Source organism: Tympanuchus pallidicinctus, unplaced genomic scaffold (assembly GCF_026119805.1).
Source record: "Tympanuchus pallidicinctus isolate F22 unplaced genomic scaffold, pur_lepc_1.0 scaffold1, whole genome shotgun sequence".
NCBI classification, from domain to species: domain Eukaryota; kingdom Metazoa; phylum Chordata; class Aves; order Galliformes; family Phasianidae; genus Tympanuchus; species Tympanuchus pallidicinctus.
In genome coordinates this window covers 17251437-17275815 of record NW_026294618.1, presented here as the reverse complement: position 1 = coordinate 17275815, position 24379 = coordinate 17251437, and the positions used below count along the sequence as shown (strand labels likewise).

At 38.2% G+C, this 24379-nt stretch overlaps 2 protein-coding genes across 8 annotated transcripts in view; one reads left to right on the top strand and one right to left on the bottom strand.

The window, feature by feature from the left end:
- EIPR1 (EARP complex and GARP complex interacting protein 1) overlaps window positions 1-20227 on the bottom strand; it is a 69900-nt gene extending 49673 nt beyond the window's left edge. For all 5 annotated transcript variants that reach the window (XR_008210531.1, XR_008210532.1, XM_052700999.1 and 2 more), the window contains exons 1-3: window positions 20077-20227; window positions 11761-11844; window positions 5891-6023 (exon numbers count right to left, since the gene is read on the bottom strand). Coding sequence is in view for 3 of the 5 variants with exons in the window: in XM_052700999.1 (XP_052556959.1) it covers window positions 5891-6023; window positions 11761-11844; window positions 20077-20118 (259 nt within the window). In the remaining 2 variants the exon portion in view is untranslated. The remainder of the gene's footprint in view (window positions 1-5890; window positions 6024-11760; window positions 11845-20076) is intronic.
- The window catches only part of TRAPPC12 (trafficking protein particle complex subunit 12), a 43698-nt gene continuing 39435 nt past the window's right edge, over window positions 20117-24379 (top strand). For 2 of the 3 annotated variants that reach the window (XM_052700975.1, XM_052700965.1), the window contains exons 1-3: window positions 20319-20331; window positions 20779-21992; window positions 23927-24043. In XM_052700975.1, the coding sequence (XP_052556935.1) occupies window positions 20784-21992; window positions 23927-24043 (1326 nt within the window). In that variant the 5' untranslated portion in view covers window positions 20319-20331; window positions 20779-20783. Of the gene's footprint in view, window positions 20332-20778; window positions 21993-23926; window positions 24044-24379 lie in introns of all 3 variants that reach the window. The other variant, XM_052700986.1, reaches the window with a different exon arrangement.

The following is a 24379-nucleotide window of genomic DNA, read 5'->3' as shown; positions in this document are numbered from 1 at the left end:
AAAAAAAACAAAACATCTAACATCCTTAAAGTTAACTTCCGCAGAACAGCAGATCGAAGGTAAAACAGTAGTGTACCTCATCAATCCACTATCAGCTTTCACTAACAGACAAAACATGATAGTGTTATTGCTTTTTTCCACCCTGCAGGTTTCCTGCCAGAACTAAGTTATGCTCAAACACATTCAAGCACGTTTAATTCTACACATGCAAAGATGATCTTGATAACCAATTCTGAAGTCTACCTTCTTAAAACCACATTAGGTTCCCATTTCTCCTGATCTATTTTGGAGGTAAGTAGGAATCATCTCTAAGCAGCTCTTTGTCTGCTCCCCCTAGCTCCCAAAGCAGAAACGGATACGAAGTACCATGATGCTTTGTGATAAAGTCTTTAAACAATCTACATTTCAAAACATAAGGAGAACACAAACAGAGAACTGAACACGTGCACTGATTAATTTACATTCTTACTTTTCTTGAAGTTCACAATCTTTCTACAACGTTCAAGTGAACTGCAAATATGGAGGAGCATGAAATTGAGAGTATAGCTTGTGCATAGTGAACTATGGATATTTTCATCCTATGGAAAAAAGTGCAGCATTCAAAAAAAAAAATATCAGAAGACAACTCCAATTTTTTTTAGTCATTATGGCTAAATAGGTGTTCAGCAAAATGAAAAGTCAGAATGATCAACAGCACGCATCCTGGGTTGCTAGTTTCCTTGGTTATCCAGTCATCAAGACAAGAAGATTAAATTTGTTTAAAAACATAACAAAAAAAATGAAGCAAAAGTAAACTAACACTTGGTTTGCTTGCCATTAGGGAGATAATGGAAGGAGAAGGGAAAAAAAATAGCTTTCCTTTCAGTGAAAATAGTTTTTGCAGAATGAATTTCAAGTTTCCTGCATTTAAAAGGCACAAAGGAGATCTTCAGCAATAGCTGTTTTAAACAGCTCCTCAACTGATATGCAGCAGTTACGTTTCCCCTCCTTTGAAAGAGGTTCTGACTGCTACTCCTGGATAAAACTAGAGATCTCTTTCGAAGGATCTCTAGTTTCATCCTGAGTAGCAGTCAGAACACACACAATGGCATACATCAACATCAACAGCGTAATAGATATTTATTCACGTTCACATCTGCCTGAGAATCTACAAGAGAGTGTAATAAATTTTCATTTCTGTAAGCACGCATGTACACCTCTCAAAGTACAAATTGATTGAAAGAACAATCATATGACTTGCCTATCTGATAAGTGCTAATTTGAAAGAACGCTTCTCTGCAGTCTTGAATTTTTCAAAAAACCCAGGTCCATAAGCTTCAGGATTTATACCTTCTTGAAGAACCATTCTCTTGGTTTTAAGCAATTTTATTCACATTTTATTTTATTACTGCAGTGCAGGTTCTATTAACTTGGCAGTGTACTGAGGTTGCCCTGTTATGATCCAGTTGCAACACTACAGCCCTGTACAAGTAACTGGAATACACACAAAACCTTAAAGTCTTAGCCTGATGTCCTGAAAGTATTCCTTTTATACTATAAGTTACAAATTCCATCAAAAATGACTGTTGTCAGAAATACTGATGTAACCAGAAGAAACAAGAACTGCCTGTCTGTCAAAAACTGTTTATTCCATGTTAAGATCGTTATGGCCAGTAGTTTTTTGCTCCTCAGAAACTAGCAGCTAACCACTGTTTTGTTCTTAAATAGTTTTCAGTGTTGACACACACTCCGTAATGACAGTGTCAGAACCTGACAGAACAGCACGGAGCTGCATCGGGGGAGGGTCAAGCTGAGCGTTAGGAAAAGGTTCTTCATCAGAGGGCAGTGGGTATGGAACTGGCTCCCCAAAGCAGTGATCACAGTCCCAAGCAGACGGAGCTCAAGGAGCGTTTGGACAACACTCTGACATCAGGTTTGAATTTGGGGTGATCCTGTGCAGAGCCAGGAGCTGGACAATGGTCCTTGTGGGACTGGCAACCTGGGATATACTATGATAGCTCCCTCTGCACCACCAAACTGCTAAATATTTCACACATCCCACAACAGTGTATTATGGACTGTACTGATAATGAGCGCATCATTCAGCCTCATCTTAACGCAGAGATCCCACTTTCCTCATCCAGCTCTAATTGGGGCTATCACTGTCCACTTACATACAAAAAATAGATTAGATGCACAGAAGCTTCCTCTGCCTCAGAACACTACTGCAAGACACCTGGATGCATTCTTGTGTCACCTAATCTAGGTGGCCCTGCTTAGGCAGGAAAATTGGACTGGATGATCTTTTGAGGTCCCTTCCAATCCCTGACACTCTGCATGATTCTATAGTCCACTTAAATGCTTTCCTGCCTCCCTTCGTGTTTTCTTTATCTCCAGCAATAAAGGGACTGTAAACTGAATTTCAACTGGGTGTAGGCTTTGTCTGCTTTTCATCGTTCAGATTTACAAGCTAGTCTCCTCTACCTATAACCTTTCTGTCATTTTAGCTCATCACAGTGAAAAAGTTACCCTATATAATGCTCTTTCAAATACTGAAAAAAACTTCTTTCTAATTTCATGTAATATTTTACACACAAAATTATTTTCCCTTAAAAGATGAATAGAGCTCTCAGATAGCTATCAATCTCTTGCAAATCTGAAGATTAATTTATCTTCATTTTTATCTTCATTTTATATTGTGTATCACTATAATTATTGGTTTATACCATTATTTGGAGAGTACAATCCTTACCCTCATCCCACCCAGCTATTATTCTTTTCTAATATTTAAAAGTCTATTTCTATCTCTTTAATTACTTTGTACCTTTCTCATCTATGCTTTTAAAAGTGTCATTACTGCAGTACTTTAGAGAAAGTTAGAAATTTACAGGCAACTAATTGGAACTCATCATAACAACAAAAAGAACGAAATGTAAAAATTCTAGAATTGTTCTGACAGATTTTTTGTTAAATTCTACAATTCTCCTTTTCATTACTAGGCCACAGCAAACAAAGCAATGCAACTCCTACATTACGAGTAAGGTAACTTTAAGAAACAAACTTTACATACAAATAAGCACATGTAAATTTTCTAAGCAACGTTAGCCAGTCAAAATGCAAATGCAACATGCCAGCTTTTTGCCACCTTTATCTCAAAACCCTACGCACGCTGTATCTTGCTCAGACAACAAACCATCTTTTCTTAAGAAAACTTAATTTGTATCACATTGAAATTCAACAAACTTTTAAAGTTAGAAGACTACTAAAATCGTTTCTCCTCTTAATGTTCACCTACTTTAAAGCTGTCAATAAAAATCTAAATCCTGTTCAAGAAAAGAGCCCATTACTTGTTTTTTTTTTTATTTTTAATTCAGTTGACTTGCCACAATAGAGTGAAGAGATGATGCATCAACATGTCACAAAACTGATTACCAGTGCATATCTTATCTAGATGAGTATTAATATATAAGCATTAATTTTACAGTGTCTTCTCCCCCCATCCTTAAAATATTCAGCCACGTCCTATCATAGCTTTTCCTCCTAAACCTAGCTTCTTTCACATACTCGCACACCTTTCTTCATCCAGTTTGGCAATCTGGGATAAAATACAGCTTCCATAGTTCATAGTGCTCACAGACCCAAACAGCCACCAAACTCATTGTCAATAAAAACAAACACCAAAACGTAACATCACATGTGCCTATCATATAAATTAATTTTCTGAGTTTCAACAGGAGTCAAGATTTGCGTGATGTACGGCGCTCAGACAACAAGAGGTGGTCACAATATCTCTGACTGGATGTCATTTCCCAGTACTTCAGTAAGGAAAAACAGCATCTCCTTAAAACAGCAGAACAAGTGCAGTACATAAAAACAAATACACAGAAGAGCTTTAAACGTTTTGAATGCCTAATTTGGTTGCATTACTACTTGAATTAAGTTGCCTGCTAAACCCAGTGTTCATTATTATTAGAACCCCTATGCTGCGTGCTTTCTGTTATGTATTTTGCTATTTAGATTCATCAATAATCATTTGAGAATCAGATCTTGTTTTCTACAGAATGCTAATGGATGATGGTTCTAAATGAAGATGCGTGAAGTACAAATGATAAAGCTTAACTTTTCTTAATGAGATAAAGAAAACCAAATCTAGAACACAAAGAATCTAGAATAGAAAGCACACGTATGAATTAATAGGTCCAATAATGGAGATTAGAAATATCACAGAAATGTGAAGCGTTGTGCTTCGCAGACATATTTGCTCACTAAGCTCTCTTTCAAAGAGGTTTTAACAATTAAAATGCATACTGCTGTAAGAAATGTCCCTTGTAGCATGTTAGAGTAACGAGTCTTAAATATATTCCTTTCTTAAAAAGCAATATGAAGTTATATATGGTCATCATACCAGCTAAAATAATATTTGACTTCAAAAATAGATACAAATTGAATAAGTTAAAAGTAGTTAATATTACTGGGGGAACTTTGTGGGTCTCTTTCAACTCAGAATATTCCATTAAAAGGACATTACATAAATAAAGTACTAGACTTGATAATCTCTCATCAATTTGTTGCTCAGTTATACAGAGGGAAAAGAGAGGTGCAGAAACTCTGTCAGGTGTTTCACAATATTCTATAAAGCACAGTATTCTTAGGAGACAAAAGAAAACAAACCACACTCCTTCCTCATCTCCCCTATCCCATCACACCCCCAACGAAACAGTTCAGGAAGGCTAGAGAAACAATGTATAAACTTCATTTGGTTTTCTGAGAAGGAAACTTCAGGATATTCTTTGCCATGGCAGTGATCAATGGAGAAGTTACGTCCCGGAAGTCAGCAAGTTAAAACAAATGGACACATATATATAATTAAAAACAAAAATTTGTTTTAAATTAAAACAAAACACACACCACATCAATGCCATTTCAGTGACCCCTCAGCCAGAATGCCAACTAAAGCCCTCCATTACTTTTATAATCGTTTTTAAAGATTCACAACTGACTCACAAAAGAAATTCATGCCATAGGACTTCTACTTCATCTGGACTGAAATAAAAGAACCAAGTAGCCCCGGAACAATTTTTTTTTTTTTTTTTTTTTCCTTTTAAACCAAAAGGTTGAATAATAGGAATTTACAGCTCTACAGCTGACAGATGCATTAAGTCTGAAACACACAGTTTACTCTTGTACACTTAAGCTGTATTTTCATGAAAGAATACACTAGAACACACAAGACTAAATAATATTTATTCAAATTGACAGCACAGATTTCTCACTTGTCAGAGAGAAAAACAACCCCCCTCCTCAAATGATGCAAGATTTTCCAAGCTTTAGAACAGAAAGTCTTCACATCTGCCTTACCTAGGAAAGGCACAAAGATTCTTAATCTAAACAGCTGTGCACTTAGTGTTAAGGGTACACAAGGAGCACTCCTACTGGTTTTGATGAGATATTTAGACAATTTATAGTTCTCTGTGGGCATATCTGCATTAAACATATGACAAATAACACTATATGCAGAACTTAATCTGCAATTTTAAAGGATTGCAAAGCTTGATGCTGGCAAGAAATTTTGAAAGACATTTTTTCTCACTTTAAAAATCAAACATACAAAACAATAAAAAGAATTAAGCCTAAAATAACAGGAATAATTTATTTGACCTGCTTGGCATTAATCAGGTAAGCAACACTTTGGTTTTGCTGGTTTCTTTGATGTGAATGCAAACAGACTTCTAATCAAGATGATCTGAGGATAGAAGGATGAGGTATAATTAATGGTACAACAGACCTTTGAAAAAATACCTGTGTTGATAACTCCTATTTTTAAGCTCTTACACATAAGCCAGATGTTCAATCCTTGTGTTTTCAAAAATATCAAAGCACTTAAACTTTAAAATTGTTGTAAAGGACTTACTTTTATTGTAGCAAGTTGCTAGTACACCTTTATCTGCAGGACTGGCACTAATGTGCCAGATCTCACCCACTTGATGAAGAAGCACATTTTTGTTTATGATGTTATTTTCATCATCAAAATCTATGATGTGAATCTGCAAATACAATAAAAGAGAACATTAGGTTTTCAAATGTTTTCCTGTGGGTCTTAATTATACACAATGACTGCACAGAACAATTTAATGAGAATTTTATAACTGATATCTACTTTAATTAATTGTTATACTAACAATTTACTATATCATTGATTTCATCAAGATAGACTTTTCTAGAAAAATAAGCCATCTCTTTGTTTTGATGAAATACAGCATTTATTCTTCTCAGTTCTGCAGCTTAAAGCTTGAAGGTGATTTTTCATATTATAGTTAACAGTAATAAGCCACTAGTACTGCATTTGAACACTTCTTCCAGCAATAAACAGAAATAATAACATCACAATTTTCAGTCAAGATGTCTGCATTAACTCTGTATACAAGCCATCAAATTTAAATATCTTTTGAAGAAAGAATGGGAGAGAGAGCAAGGACTTTGTTTTGAAACAGAAATAATTGAAACTTCTAGAGTTCTCCTCAAGTAAGCAATCCTATATATGTATCCATACATAAAACTATCTATTACTAAAACACTTAGAAATATAACACATTTTAAACTACAAGCATACATAAAATACTGAACTGAAAAGTTCTTTCAAGAAACACTAATCATATTTTAATAAATCTATATCTTACTCCTGTTCTTCTTCTAAGTAATCTCATTTAAGATTCATTAGTAAAATTGCGTCAACAACGAAGAGAGAAACAAAGTAATCCACTAAACCACTGCAGAAGTCTTACATACAAGATATTATAGAAATGTTTCATAAAATAGAGAAACAACTAGATAGGTGTCAACTCAGGCTATATCGGCAATACTGTACCTTACTTTACGAAATGGCTGATGTGTTACCTTTTTTTTTTTTTTTTTTTTTTTTTTTTTTAACCTCTCCTTCAAACACTCAATTGCTGAGTGCAGTCATCAGCAACTTCTTCAAATATAATGCAGGACCTCATCACCTGTAGTGTTCTTAACTCAGTCATCCAGGGCACATAAGCAGTCCTGCAGTTGATGAGCATGCTGTCCTTTCAAACTTGACTTCATTTGTTGCCCTGAACTTACAAATCTACCCAGGCATCAGGACAACATCCATCTCCTGCAGCAATTGCACAGCCATCTTCCTGTCCAACTTAAGGAAGTCACCTTCCTGCCTTTCATAACTCTCCATAGTCACACCCCTTGGACTTATCTACAGCTGCCCTTTATTTTGGTGCTCTGTATATCCCCTCTTGACCTACTCCCTGTGTCCTAAATCAGGCACTCTGAAGAGAACTTGTCCTTATTCAGTGGTTTAAATCATTGACTGACTTTATCAGACACCATATACTCAGCCCCCTGCACTGCTCTCCTCAGACATATTTTGATGTTCTCAATCAACTCACAACTGAAATTGTTCATAAAAACAACAGCTTGGAGATAAACTGCAACATATTTACAACCCTAAAGTAAAACTTTCCAACAGGCTCAAGAACAATAATTCCTACTACTATTTTTACACATCAAAATAATGATAATTAGCTTTTGGATCTGCAACTAAAAGCAGATCCCTCAAAATTACGGAATTAGAGGTTTAACAGATAAATAATGTGAAATATGTGAAAATATTTTAAAATAAGAGCTTATTTTCTCTGTGAAAGGCACAAACAGATCTGCTTTATTTGCTTGTTCTCAGCAATCTCAGAAGAAAAAAAAAAAAAAGAAAAAAAAGGAGAAGGAAGGAAACCTTCCACTGGAGTCGCTGAAGTCTCATTTGGCAGCTTCTCTGAAGTCTCTAGAGGTGAACCACAAATGAAAACAGTATCCCAATTCCACATATGCTGTGCCTGCGCTGGCCAGGTTAAGAGGGTCATTCAACACAAACGGTTGGAAAGCTCTCTACTCCATCTGAAGCCTTTTGAAAGCACAGATGACCAATTCCTCCTCTACTGTCATGTCTTTGTTCAGCTGACATCATAGATACCTGGAAACCTCTGCTGTAACTATGCTAAATACCAAAGACAAAACAACTCTCACAGAAAATAAAGAAGTACCAAATACAGTACCAGCATGATGCCATGAAGAGAAATACTAGCAGAAAAGCATTCAGCTACAACAACTGTCCTAATGCAAGCCTCAGCTACAAAGTTTGCTATTTTCATCTGTTCAATTACTATCTTTCTAACTTTTTCAAGTGGAGTAGGGAAATGAGTTTCAACTTGGATAAATAAGTGCAGTATATAGATGCTACAGAAGAGGATGACAGCAATAGTAAGCATAGGCTCACTCAGAGAAACTTCTCAACATGAATGCACTGTCCATAGTAATGGTATGTGTTACCACAGTTCATGTGGAAAACAGCCTTTGTGGAAAATAACTCTTATTTTCAGTAGCAACATTAAGGAGTAATTATGCTGAAGAGTCCCTGAAGATTGAACACATACAAGTCCAAACAGAGAGGGAAAGCAAGTAGAGATCTGAAGGCAAACAATTATTTGACTTTACTAAAAAACATCTGGAGAAATCACTAATTGCTATGGAAGTGACTAAGGCAGGGAGACAACTAAACACATTCAGAACAAAATTACTCTTTTTTCTCCATTACAAAAACTCTGTAATTTGCTTCCTTACATTAGAGACTAACAGGGTACAGAGTGGGAGATGTGGTAAGTGTTTTACTTTGAGTGCCCACTGCCATGCTCTGTGCGTATGTAACACCATCCATGAAAAACTATGTTGGATTCTAATACAAGACTGAAGTTAACTCAGTTCTCAGAGAAATCAAAAAAGATTAGGTGAAGTACGCTTATTGTGTATGCTTTCAAAAACACGCAGTAAATGCATTAAACTAACAGCAGCAGAAACACAAAAGCTTCCAAAAGGCCAAGTTTTTAAGGACCGCATAAAATACTGTCAGAGAACAAATATACAACTGCATGAACAATTTGTCAGAAGTCACATTGAACATAGTTTAAAAAAAACCAAAAACTACATTCAAAGATATGAAACATTTGCTTTGGTTTAGAGAATTCCTTTAGAAAAGAAAGCACCCAAACCCCCAGCTCAGCAGCAGCGGATGCTTACATCAGGTGACGGATACCTGGACAGAAGGTATAGACTTTCAGAGATCATCACCTTGGAAGCACTAAACAATAAGATTAAAAGACAGACCAGCAGCCTAGACCGTTCTCTTTAATTATCACCTTCCCTCAAGTGGTATTTCACTGGAAAGTTTTCTTTGTCTTTCCCATTTGGCAACACACTTCTCGTTGCCAGTTTTACTCTCCACTTCCACAACACTACATCAAGAACATGCTGTTCTCCTTCCTTCTTTCTCCTATACTTTTATTTTTATACAAGATCTCCAAACCTCATAAAAGAGAGTAAACCACCACATTTGTTATCTTCATTAGCTGCATGTATTCAGGTTTCCTAATTTCATTCACATCCCGAAAGTATGTTGCAAAGTTGTTCTACAGGAGCAGATGACAGACTTCCAGTCAAAAAGGAACTACTTTCACGAAGTTACGTAGATCAAAAACCAAGTACTTGACACTGTTAATATCGCAAGTACTGTCAGAACACAACATTTAAAAATACTTCCCCTGGCCTCATAAAGAAAGCATTAACAGCAAAATATTTTCACCAGATCTCCTATGAATTACTTGTATTGAAATAAATCTCACTAAAGAAGAAATTACCTTGCCAGCTGCATGACTGCTGTTCGCTTACCTACAACACACCTGGCTTGGGACTGGAAGGTAAGAAACATTCTGTACATAATGGAGCTGCATACACAATCTCACCACACAGCACTCGGTCAAGCATTAAAGGCTGCAAGCCAGTTCGTAACTTAGGTCAGGTAACCAAAAAAGTTTTTAAGCAAATCTAGAGAACATAATGACTTGAGGCCTAAGGCATTTCTTAGGGATTAGCAACTAGCTGATGGAGCTGATGGCCTGAGGCACAGCTAAAGGCCAATAACCCCCAAAGATTCGTTAATACCCTAGGAAGTGGCTTGCACATCTATTATTAATGCTATTCACTGGAAAAAAAAGATTACGTTCAATGAGGCTGAAACACGTATATGGAGATATGTCCAAAATAGGTAGTCTATGCCAAAAAGTTTACCTAAATCAGAACGTTTAAATTATTGAAGATCTGCTGGACACCAATCAGTGAGCAAGGATCACCCTCTAACTTGGAGCTCAATTTTGGACTTGAATTTAATCAGTTAAACCAAGAAGTAAAAGACAGATTCAACTTTTAACCTGATAAAGCTATTTATTCAGTAGAAAAGCTTAAACCTTAAAACCAAATGTCTGTAGGGCATCCAGGACAAATGTACACATTGATTTTTTTTTTATCATCTTATTTTTAACTAAGTTTGTTATGCCAAATCTTTTGTCACTGGTCTCACAAGTATTACCCGAAAAGTAAAGAAACTGAATACACCATACTCCTCGTACCTTTGAATACTTTTCTCTCCTTGAGTCTTAACCAGCATTAACATTTAACAAACTCGTGTACAATTACAATGTTCATTGGAAGGGAAATTGTATTTTTACTGGCAGTAAATAAATTTAGTGACTAATTTGGATTGCGAGAAATCAGAAAGACAAACCTTAAAATCTTTCTCTCTCCCCATTCTCTGAATTACTGAATTAACTCCTTCAATCTGGAGGCTTTACGCGGCACATGAGGGCATGGGGCACTGAGGTTACACTCAGTACATAGGGTCTTCTTTGCCACTCTCCAACTCTCTTTTTTTTTTTTTTTTTTCCTGCTACAGCAAGTGCTCTCCATGGACCATAGTTCCTTCACAAATATCCATATGCAGGAACAGGTTCTCCACAGGGAGCTAGGATATCTGCTCTACCACAGAACACTGCCTGTTCCTCCTTTGACCTTGCCATTCTCCCTATGGAATATTCTATTTCTTTCTCTCTTTTGTTCCTTTCTCTCTCCCATGCAGTATTTTTTCCCATTCCAAAAGTTTTCACAGGGTTTCCATCATTCTGTTAGTCTCAACTGTGCCCTCCATGCACAGGCAGATGCAAACTGCACTGAGCAGTACTGGCATCTTCCAACAGAGAACCTCTGCAGCACTTCTGCTACACCCACCTGAAGCCTATACCCAATGCAGCTTTCTAATTGTTCTGCCCTCAAGATCTTCTTTCACTGTGAACATACATACAGAAGTTTAATCATAAAATCACTGTAAAATTATAAGAGCTGTACTCTTAACCACACAGGAAACAGTCCAACAGAAATTAAGCTGATACTCCCTGAAATTTTTAACTTGCTCTATTTGTGATCAGTGAAGACATAATTGATTACCAACAATTACAGTTGAAAAAATCCATTTCATGTAGCTTCAGATAGACAGCTAGGCATAAGTCAGGAGTCATACTAACGACAATCAAGGACTAAAGAATTTTGTTTTATTTCATATATCTTCCAAGGTTTAAAGACAGCTCCAGAAAATCTAGAGATTTAAATTAATGAAAAAATGGCAACTGCTTCACTAAGCCAAACTGGTTTAGTAACACAGTTCAGAACAGTTTAATTTTCCAGAAATACACACTCTCACTTATGTTGATAAGAAATATATCTGCAAACAATTAGTGTAAATCTACAACTTAACTATCTCTTAAACTTCAAACAGAGGGGCAAGAAGAAGAAAGATATTTGAACAGTGTTAAAACGAACAAAAAACAAACAAAAAGCCCCAAAAAACTGACATTTGACCAAATAAGTTACCTGATTATCATATCTAAGAGACTGTGTTCCAACCAAAAATCTTATAGCATCTGTTTCTGCTGTCTGAGGTGTTAACGCTCGTGCCTAGGGAAAGAGAAAGCCATTAGAAAAGTCCAATTAGTACAGCCCATTAATTTCAGCAAAAATCTTTAAGCTCATGTATCAATCATTTTTAAGCATCATACTTTACAACTGTAATAATTTTTTGTCATTTATGTCTATTTTGCTTAATACATTCTTCTACAATTTCTCACATTTGTAAAATACATGGAAGACAGAAGTCCTAAATACTTAACTGGTCATTGCAAGAGCAATTACCCCAAATTAATTCTCCTTCATGAATTGCAGAAAGACAAAAACAGAAAAAACAAACAGTGGAACAATGAACTTGACTGTTAAGTGTATTGGATATAATATTAAAAAAAAAAAAAAAAAAAAAAAAGCTGTTCATGTTGGAAGCCTCCCACCCATCACTACTCTCTTCAAACAATTCAGACTGAAGATGCTTGCATAAAAATGAAGGAATTCTTTTCCTCACCATCAAACATCAAGCTTAACAAAATTAGAAAGCAAAAATCTTTTCTATTTCAACTCCAGATCACAATGTATAAATTTAAAATACCAATACAGTGCTAGAATAGCAACTCAAAGATTTTCCTTACATAAGGCAAAACAGTCTAAACCCTTGTCTAACAGCAACAGTAAGAGCAAAATCATTTTTCATAAAAGTACTCCTGACTCCATAAACAGCATATACAATTCATACGTGATATGTGAGACATAAAAACAAAAAAAGAGTTAGACAACATTTTGCTCCAGATTGAGCAGAAGAGGTTAAAAAAAACATAATGAGCTTAAAAAGCGTAAGCTAGTAGACCAACATTTACATGAGCGGAAAAAAGCAATAGGGAACACAATTCAGCGTTCAGACTGTGTTCAAATTATACTCAAATGTAGATCTGAGATCAGTACGAACCTCTACTGGTTTGTTTGTGCTCTCCTACTTACGTGGCATTCACCTCCAACAAGCCTAGACAGTGTTTCCAATTGACAGAAACAAGAAGAGTTCACCAAAAAGATTGCAGAAAAGCTTTTGCCTTAAACAGAATTTATGTTCGCAGATCCCTAGCAAAGAGCTGCTTTTCATTTCAGACCTCCTTTCAATTATTTTGAATATAACACTAGAAGTAAGTCAATGGCTATGTATCTCTTTCAAGCAAACAAGTTTACTTTTGTTTCAGCAAGTTGACCAGAAGAGGCCTCCAAATAACTTGAATAAAAATAAATAAAAAAAAACAAAGAAGCTTCTCACCCCTTTTAAAGCTGTTCAAGTAGATCTAATCTTTTTGCTTTCAGGAATGAATCAGGATAGATACAATGTGCCCAAAATAAAATTTCAGACTACCATTTATTGTCTGTCATAAAGAACTACAGCTACCACAGAATACAGAGTTCAAGTTCATCAGTTGTTGACAAGTAAGGAAAACCTGAATCTTGAAAAAATTGCATTATGATGGACTGTCACGTACTTCCTGGAAAAATATATGTTCAAGTTTGTCTACTCTGAGTTACATTTAGAAAAACAAAATGTTTTTTCAACAGTGGAAATCTTGTCATAAATAAAGTCTTTGCATTTGGACTGCTAAGCAGAGTCTAGAAGAGCACCTAATATCTTACACAAAAGCATCCTTCCTCACGATTGCAGCTATTAGAAAATAAAAAGCAGAATAGAATGAGTATCCATTACTCTAAACCAATAAAAACATTTTATACAAAGCTAGTTATCCACAGAACACTAAGTTGCATATAGAACTGAAAGTAGTCTACTACTGAAAATACTAAAATTTTATTTACCAAGGAAATTGACATGCTGCATGGTGTTACATGAAGTAATTAGCTTCATTTTTGAAGAACATCTAAGACTAGGAAAAAAAAATAAATCAAGAAAAGAGAAAAATATTGTGATCTATGGAGAGCCTTCTGGTTACAAATTCAAACTTCACATTCATTGTAAATTTCACTCTCTGAAATCTCTGTGAAGAAACCTGCAAGGCTTAAACCAAGTAGAGTTTTAAAAATTTGGAGCAATACTGCAGCAACCCAACTGTGATGAACTTTCCCAAATACTTTAACAGCCTAAAGGAAGTTCATAAACATCAAAACCTGCAGCAGTGGAGGTGACCTACTGTTGCTGTCACCACTGCTGAAACATCATCCACCACCTCACTGTGCTCACACCCATTGTTTGGTCTCCATAAACATTCAGCAAGCACAGATGAATGTTAGTGGATGCCATTTTTTCTGCATGGAGGTATTCAATTGAACACACCACATTTCCATGTCAGCCACCATTTTGTCAGACTGCCCCTCTGCTACCATCTGTCACACAGTAACAAAATGTAATGGAATACAGGTGAGATGGTTCAACCTATACTGCCATACAACCATCACCTGCCTCTGATGTCATGGGCCAGCATAATAAAATAGGCAGCATTACTTTCAGAGCAGCCCTCACATACATTACTACGTAATATAGTTAATAAGTACCCAAACTGTTTCTAATTTAATATTTTCATTAAAGCAGTAAAAAAAGAGCAATAAAAACATAAAACTAGTGGGATATTTGACCTTGGTTTTATGAAACTAATACATATATCAGGCTGCTCTGATGGAAGTGTTCGCAACTCTCACAGTGCTCAGAGACTTATGAAACTTCTCCTGTGCTTCATCCTTGACAACAGTTGCTCAAAAATTTCTTTATTGACAAAAATCAATGACATAAATAAGGTACGACTGTGGATTGAGGGATATTTTTCTCTTACAAAAGTCTGGTACTGAGACATAGTCAGATTTTGGAGTTGAATATCTGATTGCAACCCTATAAATACATTTTAAAATAGAATGCATGTCAAATGAAAATGTAGTTGCAAATATACCAAAAATTGGTGTTTTTTGTTTGTTCGTTTTGCAATCTTGAAACCTATTCGTAAATTCCTCTACAAGAAGGAAAGGCTGCATATTTTTCACTGTTCACAGAACTGTGCTTAGCCAATGTATCGATATGCATAAAATTATTTGCCACAACTAGAGCTGGCACTGCCCTGGTTGGAGCTCAGACAGCATTAATATTGCACTGATGGTTTTGCTGTTGCTGAGCAATGGGTGCATGCCCAAAGCTGAGCCACCACCATGATGGTATGGAATGGGCACAGCATAGACTGTGCCAGGCTGCAGGTTGGATATGCATGGTCTGAAACATAAAGAAGGCTATTTTGGAACCATAATGCAACCAATCTGCACTTCGTATATAACTTCTCTCAAAACTTTCTTAGTTTCTCTTTCTCCGTTAACCAAATCCACAAAGTCACTTCCTGAATTAGACTGTTACTATTTAGTGTGTTAATGTGCCAAGAAAAAAGTGGCTTGAGGAATCTCAATACTACTCCGGCACATACTTCTAGTTGATGTGCTGCACTGGTCTGATAGCAGCAAACAAAAATACAGCCCTGAATATTTGAATATCTGCATTAAATGAGCTACAAAAATTCTCTTGGTTGTATCACAGGTGCCATTTGAAAACAATATAGTCAGTCTGTGCTATTGAGCAGTGAAATTACAATAAAAGATGTACATCACATTGGGCTTGCAGTCCCCAAATTTGAAGGCAGCCATTTGACCACCTGCTTATGCTCAAAACCAAGAAATATATAGCTCCTTGCAAGGGCAGGAGAGAAAAAGGTTGGCTTTGCTGATGTCCCAGTCTGGAAGAAAAAAATCAAGATGTTTTTTTCCTCCTTCCTCAAGAAAGCCCCAGGATAATAACATAAATATTATGCCTGCCTTCTGGCCTATTCTCCATTTTCAAGTAGGTACACTTTGATCTTTACCTGGATAGGACAGCCTTGTTCCTCCCTTCCCAGCAGGAGACTCTCCAACCATCAGCTGCAAAAAGCTGCAGCAAATCCATCAGTGAAGAGGTTGGCAGCACGCATGCCCAGGTGACCCTCAGTGCTCTGACAGCTGCCTTCTCAAACTCGTTCATAGCATAACAATTCCCACCACAAACACATTTAGTGCACTGACCCTATTGCACAGGCTGACAGGTTCTGCAAACCTTCCCAGCTACAAAAATAACCTTTGCACAAAACCTTGCATCACACAATCATCCTTAGAAATCCCACTTTCACACTGTCACTGTATACTTGTAACAAAGCTTAAAGGTAAATATCTTTAAGAGCTCTTCAAACTCACATAACTATAGCTTCATAGTGTCATTAGGCTGTACCATACCTAATAATACTTCAATCCTGCTAATTGCTTAAGAGTCTTAAAAGAAGTAGTATCCATTTAGTCCAATTCAAGCGTTAAGATCTTTGGAAGATTACTTAAGAGAGCTTTGTCATATACCTTTTTTTTTTTTCTTCCTCTCAATTGAGTCTTTGAATCCAATACTATATTTGGCTGGAGTTGTATATGATGTCCTCTCAGGTGAAATGCTGCCATCAAGAAGAGACATGAAGGGGGTGGCAGATACAAAAACTCATGAGAGAACATCCTTCCAGCCTGGACTACAATATACAGGACTGGCACTCATAAGGCAAATAACATAGGGAAAGAAAAAAGATTGAGGAAAACAGTAGGAATTTTACTAAGCCATAATCATTCAGTTTCTTGAATCAATATAATTTTCAAACTAAATTCTGTAAAGATATCACTAATGCTATACTCAGATTATTATCTCAGTTCTGTTTAGGCAACTTTCTTCTATCCCACAAGGGATCAAAAAGGCTCTCCCGAGAAGAAAACCTCTCTGCAAACACAAGCCATAACCTCTGCACTTCCCATAATGGCAGCATCACTGAACCTGAAAGTATGCAGAGGTTCCCTGGATTCTGCACAAGTGGCATGCAACTCCCTGGAAAGTCCTTTCCCTTCCTTCTTCTTCTTTTTCTGTGAATCTATACCTGCTTTCTACTAAATCATTACAGCTATTCTCAGTACATACTAATTTTAAACACACACACACACACACTGTGCAAGACCTGTGGCCAACTCCATGCCAGTTAGTATCTTGTACTGCTTTAAGATCTATTGTAAAGTCTCACTTCACTTCATGGAAGTTAAGAGCCACCTTACTCCATCAAACAGGCAAAAGCCCTAAACCAATGGTCTGTGTACTCTAGGTTAGAAAGCAAACATAAGTCAACTCCAGCCTGGAAATATATGAAGCAAATTACTTCAGTAACAAAAAAATAGCAAGGTCACAAAACAGCTGAGGTGGGAAGGGAGCCTTGAAGCTCACCTGGTCCAGTCCTGCTCCAGCAGGGACATTCAGAGCACAGAACCCAGCATCACGTGCAGGTGGCTTTTGAACATCTCCAAGGAAATACTGCAACGCCTCTGGGCAACTTGTGCCAGTGATCTGTCACTGGAACAGCACAGAAGCATTTCCTGGTGGGACCCATTTACCACACTATCATAATTTAGGTTATTAGTGAAACTTGGTAAGATTCAGTACAGAAGGGTTGTGCTTCTAAAAGGAAACGTTCTGCAGCTACTGTTGTTGCCTCATATTCATCATAAAGATCCACAGTCACACCACTAAGTCCTCAATTCATGTGGCTTCTCACCCATCATCTATTTCTCTGCATTTATTTTCATTTTGACTACAATTGGAGCATAGTACAACTATGGTCTTTGTCAGAGAAAAAAAATCATGAAAGAATTACACATCCTAAAATTGATGTATACTTTTCATGTTTATGCAGTGTTCACATAGCTACAGCAAAGAAAAAACAGACTACATTTTGAGGGCAATATGAACAGTATAAATAGCACAAGAAAGATCTGCAGCCATCTGATAAAAGAAGGGAAATTAAATAGGTTGAAAATTAAACTAATCCTGCACAAAATGGAATTCAACAATTTACTTGATCAAGTTCTTCAAAGTAGTTTCAAACAGCAAGTGCTTATATGCTAGTACAACGGCTCAGGATTTGTATATTTCATTTACATTTTCATGTGTCTGAAATGTGAGTGATATAGCTCTGCCAACTAAGATATTCTTATTCCATTAGGTCATATTTTCATGAAAACCAAATAAAAAAGATAGTATTTGCATGTTATTCTAATCTACCTTTCTTATACTGATACCTAAACACACACACACAAAAAAAACCTTCAAAACTGACCAGAAATTATGCAGAAATATTTTTATTGCAAGTGAGTTAGCATATCTGCTAACTCTGATGGATAGAAGGAATTAGCTTCACATTCATAAACTTAAAAACCATGCTACACTGAAGACCAAACACATACTTACAACAACCACATTTCCTCAGGCAGTAGCCCAAATCAGACTGTTATTGACTCCCGGAGCCAAACACAGGTTAGACTAATCTCTAGTGCAGCTTCTAGATGCCCTGGGTTTGTGACATAGAATTATTTACAATAGAAGTAGAAAGATTCTTTCCTCTCTATAAACGCTTTACCATTTCAAATCTCAGCTTTGAGTAAGCTTGTCATAGAGTTAAAGGAAAGATTATTGGTAACTGAAAGTAAAAAAAATAAAAAGCCAGACTTAAGCAACAAAAGAAAAATTCTTTAAACATGCTTTAACAGAAAAGTTATTCTGAAGTCACAGGGTTTCTGATACGTACACTGGAAAGAAGCAGTCATAAACCATCTTTCTTATTCCCCATCCCCTCTCTAAATGCTCTGAATTAAATGTAATTCTTTTTGATTACCACCACCTTAGTGCTTTTGCTTCCCAATCCCATCAGAGCTGTTACACAGACTGCAGAAGGGAAGAGGTCCACAAGAGATGTGTGATGTGAAAGGCTGAATAGTGCAGGCCCATAAGCAGGCAGCAGACAGGCTAGATTTCCTATATTTCTGAGAAATTTGTCATTATAAGACCTCCTAGAAAGAAGCTATGAACTTTACTAGAGGGCATATTTAAGAGGAAAGATTTAAGTTTTGTTAATCTTTAAGTACAATCTACACACAAAACAGTGCCGTATTACCAGACTTCAGTAGATTTAACTTGTGGTGTAGGTCAGTGCTACACATCAGCTCTTATATGAGAGGAAAACCACACAGATTTTCTTCTAAGACAGACCTATTTGTGTAGTCAGCATTACAGAGCATGCACTTCAGTAGATAGAGCACCAAACTTCATAAACAGAACCTTCATACGCTTCCAGAACACTTTCCATAAGCATTCTAGTAACGAAAAAAATGCATGTAATCATATATTCATGGTTACTTTATATTACTGAATAGATGTAGAATGAAGACTTTGCTCTGTAAGCTGCAGAAGAAATACAGGCTCTCCTATTAGTGCTGTAACAGCAATAGGAGTAGGGCAGTTGTTGCTAGAGAGAGCAGCTGAGTAAAACCTTATTGTGGGAAGGAATAATGGGACAGCATTGCTCTCATCAACCTGCTTACCTTACTGGGTGTTTCCCTTACAACTTGTAGGAACTGCACTATGAGACTGTATTCTTCCATTACAATCAATTGGTTCATAAAGTAGAGTAGGGCAGTCCAGGAAGAAGCTCCATCCTTATAGCCAAAATCACAGAACTGCAGCAGTTAGAAGGGTCCCCTAGAGACCACCTAGCCCAACCCCCTGCTGAAAGCTGGTTCCTACAGCAGATCACACAAGGAGACATCCAGGCAGGTCCTGAATATCTCCAGAGAAAGAAACTCCACCACCTTTCTGCGTTGCCTGTTCCAGCACTCTGCCACCATCGCTCTTCCTCATGACGGTATGGAACTTCCTCTGGTGCAGTTTTTGCCTTGTCGTGTGGCTTCCCACCCTTGGAATCAGCTCTAAGGATATGGGTTAATCTGTCATGGAGGACAGGCACAGAGAGAGGGAAACAGCAAGAGACACCTACATACACCATATTGCTTTGCAGTTAGATATAACCACGTACAATTCACAACTTCTTATGAAGTTCGATGCTCTACCCTCAGAAGGCCATTTGGAAAGAAAAAAAAAATAATAATAAATTCTGAAATGGGAAAAACAGCTAGAACCTACAGGAGACTGCTGGCATCTTATCGGCCCAGCACAAAAAAAAAAAAAAAAAAAAAAAAAGAAAAAGGCTGCTAGAGAAGCAGACAAGAAGCTGACAAGGAAGCAGGAGACCCGGCAGCCCGGTTGAGCACATCTGCCCAGGGCACGCCGGGGACACCGCCACGCAGCGCGGAGGAGGCGCAGCCTCCAGCCCGCCGGCGGCCTAGGGAGCGGCACGGCGACTCCCACAGCTGCCGACAGCGAACCGACCCTCCGCCGCCCGCACCCACCTGGAACTCCAGCCCGTAGATCACCGGCGCGTCGTCCTCCATGCCGGCACGCAACGCCCGCCTCTCCCCGCCGCTTCTTTCTGGCCCTCGGCGCTGCCCGTCGGCCGCTTCCCGGAGCGGACCCGGCGCAGCCGCACTGCCGCCCAGCGCAGGCGCAGTGGGGAAAGGCAGCGGAGGCGGCGGCGGGCTAAGGGACCCGGGCTGGACGGTGAGACGGCCGTGGGGTGCGGGCCTGCAGGAGGAGGGTATGTGCCGGTACGTGCCGGTACGTGCGGGTACGTGTCCGCGGCGCTGCGTTGCGCCGATGAAGGCGGCGGGGTGGCCGCGCCCACTTTGCTGCGCCGGGGGGACCCCGCGGAGGCCCCGAACCGGGAGGAGAGGAAGCAGCGCTCCGCGGTAGCGGTGGTGATGGCCGGGCTGAGCCGCTCGCTCCCCGCCTGCGCCGGATTAGTTCTTGCGGCTGTCCTGCTGCGTGTGCTTAGGTGGAGGCATCTGCCAGCGAATCCCAGCGGTTGGGGCTTGCTCAGAACGCCGCGGGCTGAAGAGAGCCTTTTTGTGATTTTTGTTCCGTGGGCAGATCTTGAAGGAAGAATGTCAGATGGTGAAATGACTGTGCTTTTAAAGCGAGAATTACAGTGTTCGTTTGATACGTAGTTATTTGGAGTGACGAAACTAATTCCTGCATGTGGTTTCTCCCTTCAGCTGCCATGGAGAATAGTGCTTGCAGTGCTAAGGATGCTCGGAGCGCCTTGGATGAAGAGGACAGAGGAAATACAACTCAGCAGAAAACTCAGGAAGAAATCCTCTTTCACGAGGAAACCATTGATCTTGGTGGTGATGAGTCTGAAGGGAATGAAACGGTATCAGAAGATTCAAATAACTTTATAGATAAGCTTAATGAACAAATGATGGAGAGTGTCATTATTTCAGACTCTCCAAATAACAGTGAAGATGACACAGGTGAACTTGGTTGTCTGCAGGAGATTGTAGAGCAAATGGAAGCGAAGGATAACCAAAATACTCAAGCAGAAGTGGGTAAAGAAGAGCTTTTAAGTAATGAGAGTGAAACTGAACATGAAGAGACGCCCAAAGATATCTCTGAGATTGGAACTGACGATCAGGCATCTTTAAAGGAAGAGTCAATTCAGGAAACAGAGAAGGATGAACCAAAGTTGGGAAACAGCATTCCCGTTGAAGCAAAGCCAAATGGTATTGATGAAAGCAAACCAGATGACCAGATATCATCACCCAGTACTAGCAGCAGACCATCTGCTGAGGCTGAGCCTATCCCTGTGTGTACTATTTTCAGCCAAGCAAACAATGCTAATGCTCAACCACAGTTGTTTCTGCCTGATGGCTTCGAGCCTCAGATGGTGAAATCTCCTAGTTTCAGTAGTATCATTGAGACTCCAGTGAAGTCTAATCCACAGGTGGTTCAGCCCAGTCCTAGTCTAAGCAAGTTCTTTGGTGATACTGTTAACACTAATACTTTAGCTTCAGATTTTTTTGACTCGTTTACTACATCCAATTTTATTTCTGTCAGTAATCCCAACGCGAGCTCTTCAGTTCCAGAACAGGTGTCCTCTCTGTCAAATGGTGGAGAAAGTTCCTGTGCTCAGACCAACCCTACTTTCTCTGTAGGAAATGGGAGACCTGAAGGAAGTGGTCCTCAAGCATCCCTAGAAACAACGCAGTCCCCTAAACCATTCTCACAAATCCAGGCTGTATTTTCTGGGAGTGATGACCCATTTGCCACAGCCTTAAATATGAGTGAACTAGACAGAAGAAATGATGCATGGCTTCCCAGTGAGGAAACCAGAAATGTTCTCATCTCAGTTGCCACACAACAATACAGTACTGTATTCATAGACAAAGAGAATCTCACCATGCCTGGATTAAAATTTGATAATATCCAGGTAAGAGTCTGTGGTTGTACGTTGGTTGTTCATTGTATTTTAGAAATACTGAATAAGAGCTCTCCAAGAATGTGTTCAGTGCAGTGCTTTGTTGCCAGCTGCCCTCTTGTTCTACTCCCATCCTCACTAGAAAATTTAATTTATTGCCTACTAGTGCCTGTAAGGGCTAAAACGTAAGCTGAGTTTTTGTTTGAGATATTGGATACCAGTATTGACAGCATACATAAAATCCAAAGCTGGATGCAGGTATAAATCTACGTGTACAAAAGCACCTAAGTGGAAAGAAGGCATTACAGTATGTCAGTGTAGCATATTTCTGTGATAAGACCTGATGCAAAATCAGCAAGGGGATCAAAGGGGCTCCCTCCTGCTTTCTTTGTTATTATTTATAAGCAAACATGTCAGCGTAGTCCAGCTTTGAGGTTCTCTATGACTACATGAATTGCATCACATCCAGTTACTGGTTTTCAGTGGCCTAACTGTTCTCTTTCACAGGCCAGACATCCCTTGGTTTGCTGTCATTGTTCTGTATTATTGTCAGGCTTTGAATTAATTGCATATTTAATTGAAACTATAATTATGAAGTACTCAAGATGCCAGCTAAAGCATTTTGGAGGCATGTTTTTAATGTTAAATCAGTTTCCAACAACATGCGTTAAAGTCTTGGTATGAGTATGCATTTGTAAACAGGAGGGATTCCAACTTTTAAAAGGGGCAGAAAGAGACAGGACAAAGAGGAATGGTTTTAAACTAATAGACAGATTTATATTAGATGTTAGGAGGAAAGGTTTCATTCCATGGGTGGTCAGGCACTGGTACAGCTGCCTAGAAAGGCTGTGGGTGCCCCAACCCTGGAGGCCTTCAAGGACAGGTTGGATGGGGCCCTGGGCATCCTGAGTTGGTGGGTGGCAACCCTGCCCATGGCAGGGGGTTTTTAACTGGGTGGTCTTTAAGTTCCCTTCTAACCCAAGCCATTCTATGAATTAAATGTATTTGAGTTTCATGATTAGCTTCTGAAATCTCCAAAAGTAGTACACAGAACTGCAGTGGTCTTGGGCTGCAGTTAGGGAGATGCTGAGAAATAGATAGCTGAGCAGAACTAGAATGTGAAATTGAGACACAAGAGTACCACATACAGAATTACTCAGTTTATTGCTAGCAAAGCTGGAAGTAGACCCTGTATTTGGACTTGTCTTCCTCCTAGCTGCTCCATTGTGCAAAATGTAGAATTAATGTTTCTGACTTCGGAAGTCTGTATGTTAAATGTCTGTCTCAGCTAGTCTCATTTCTTCAAATTACTGATCTGCTTCAATAGCCTAATTTCTCTAATTCCAACAGTTATATATTGTTATTGTCTGGTTCTTTTGGAATTAAAAATACTTGTTTAATTGGTTCTGTGATTATTTTTTTTTTTCTTCTACTTTTTTTTTTTTTTTTTCCTGGTGGATATTTAAAGTCAGTTGTTTGTGTGCCACTTTATCTGTTATAAATATCAGGTAAAACTTTGCTTTGTAATATTTCTGAAAGGCATTTTGTAAGTTATGTGAAAGGTATACTGTGCATGTGTATATATAGAGAGAGTTATGCACCAACCCTTTGTTGCCAGCACTGAAGGGCATGTGTATGATAGTTAATATAGTGATTTGAAGGATCTGAAGGAAACGAATAAGCTTGGGTATTTTCGTGCTAATTGGAACCTAAACATTAGAAGAAAGAATCTAACCAAGAACGCATAGTAAATCTAGGAATTTTCATTCAAGTACTGCAAATATCTATACATTTATGTTCATTTCACGCAGAAAGTACTGGAAGGTGAGTGTTTCTCAAGTGACAAAGATATGTTGCTTGCCTTCATTTCGATATATTGTTTTACCAAAATAATGTTGAAAAGCATCTCATTGTGTTTCTTCTTTTTTTCTGCCATGAACACAAAGGGAGATGCAGTAAAAGACTTAATGCTCCGCTTCCTAGGGGAGCAAGCTGCAGTGAAGAGACAAGTTCTAAATGCCAACTCTGTTGAACAGTCATTTGTAGGCTTGAAACAGCTAATTGTAAGTACAAATGTTCATAATTTAATATATATTAAATGTCATGCTTCCCTCAACATTACTGATAGCTAATGAGTGTGAGAAGGAAATTAAAAAGTGTATATTAATCTGTTTGTGGTCCTGCAGAAGTACTAACCAAAGTACAGTAATCTTTTTAATGGGAATGAAACTGGTATTTAAATACTGGTATTAATGGATGTAGTAATTTTTTTTTTTTGTATGCGAAAGTTAGAAACAAGGCAATTTTAAGATACTGTGAATTTTGTCAGCTGTTAATGTTTACAAAGTGTTTCAAACGGTTTCAAAATAGATTTTAATAGCTTTTTTGTTCATTTCCAT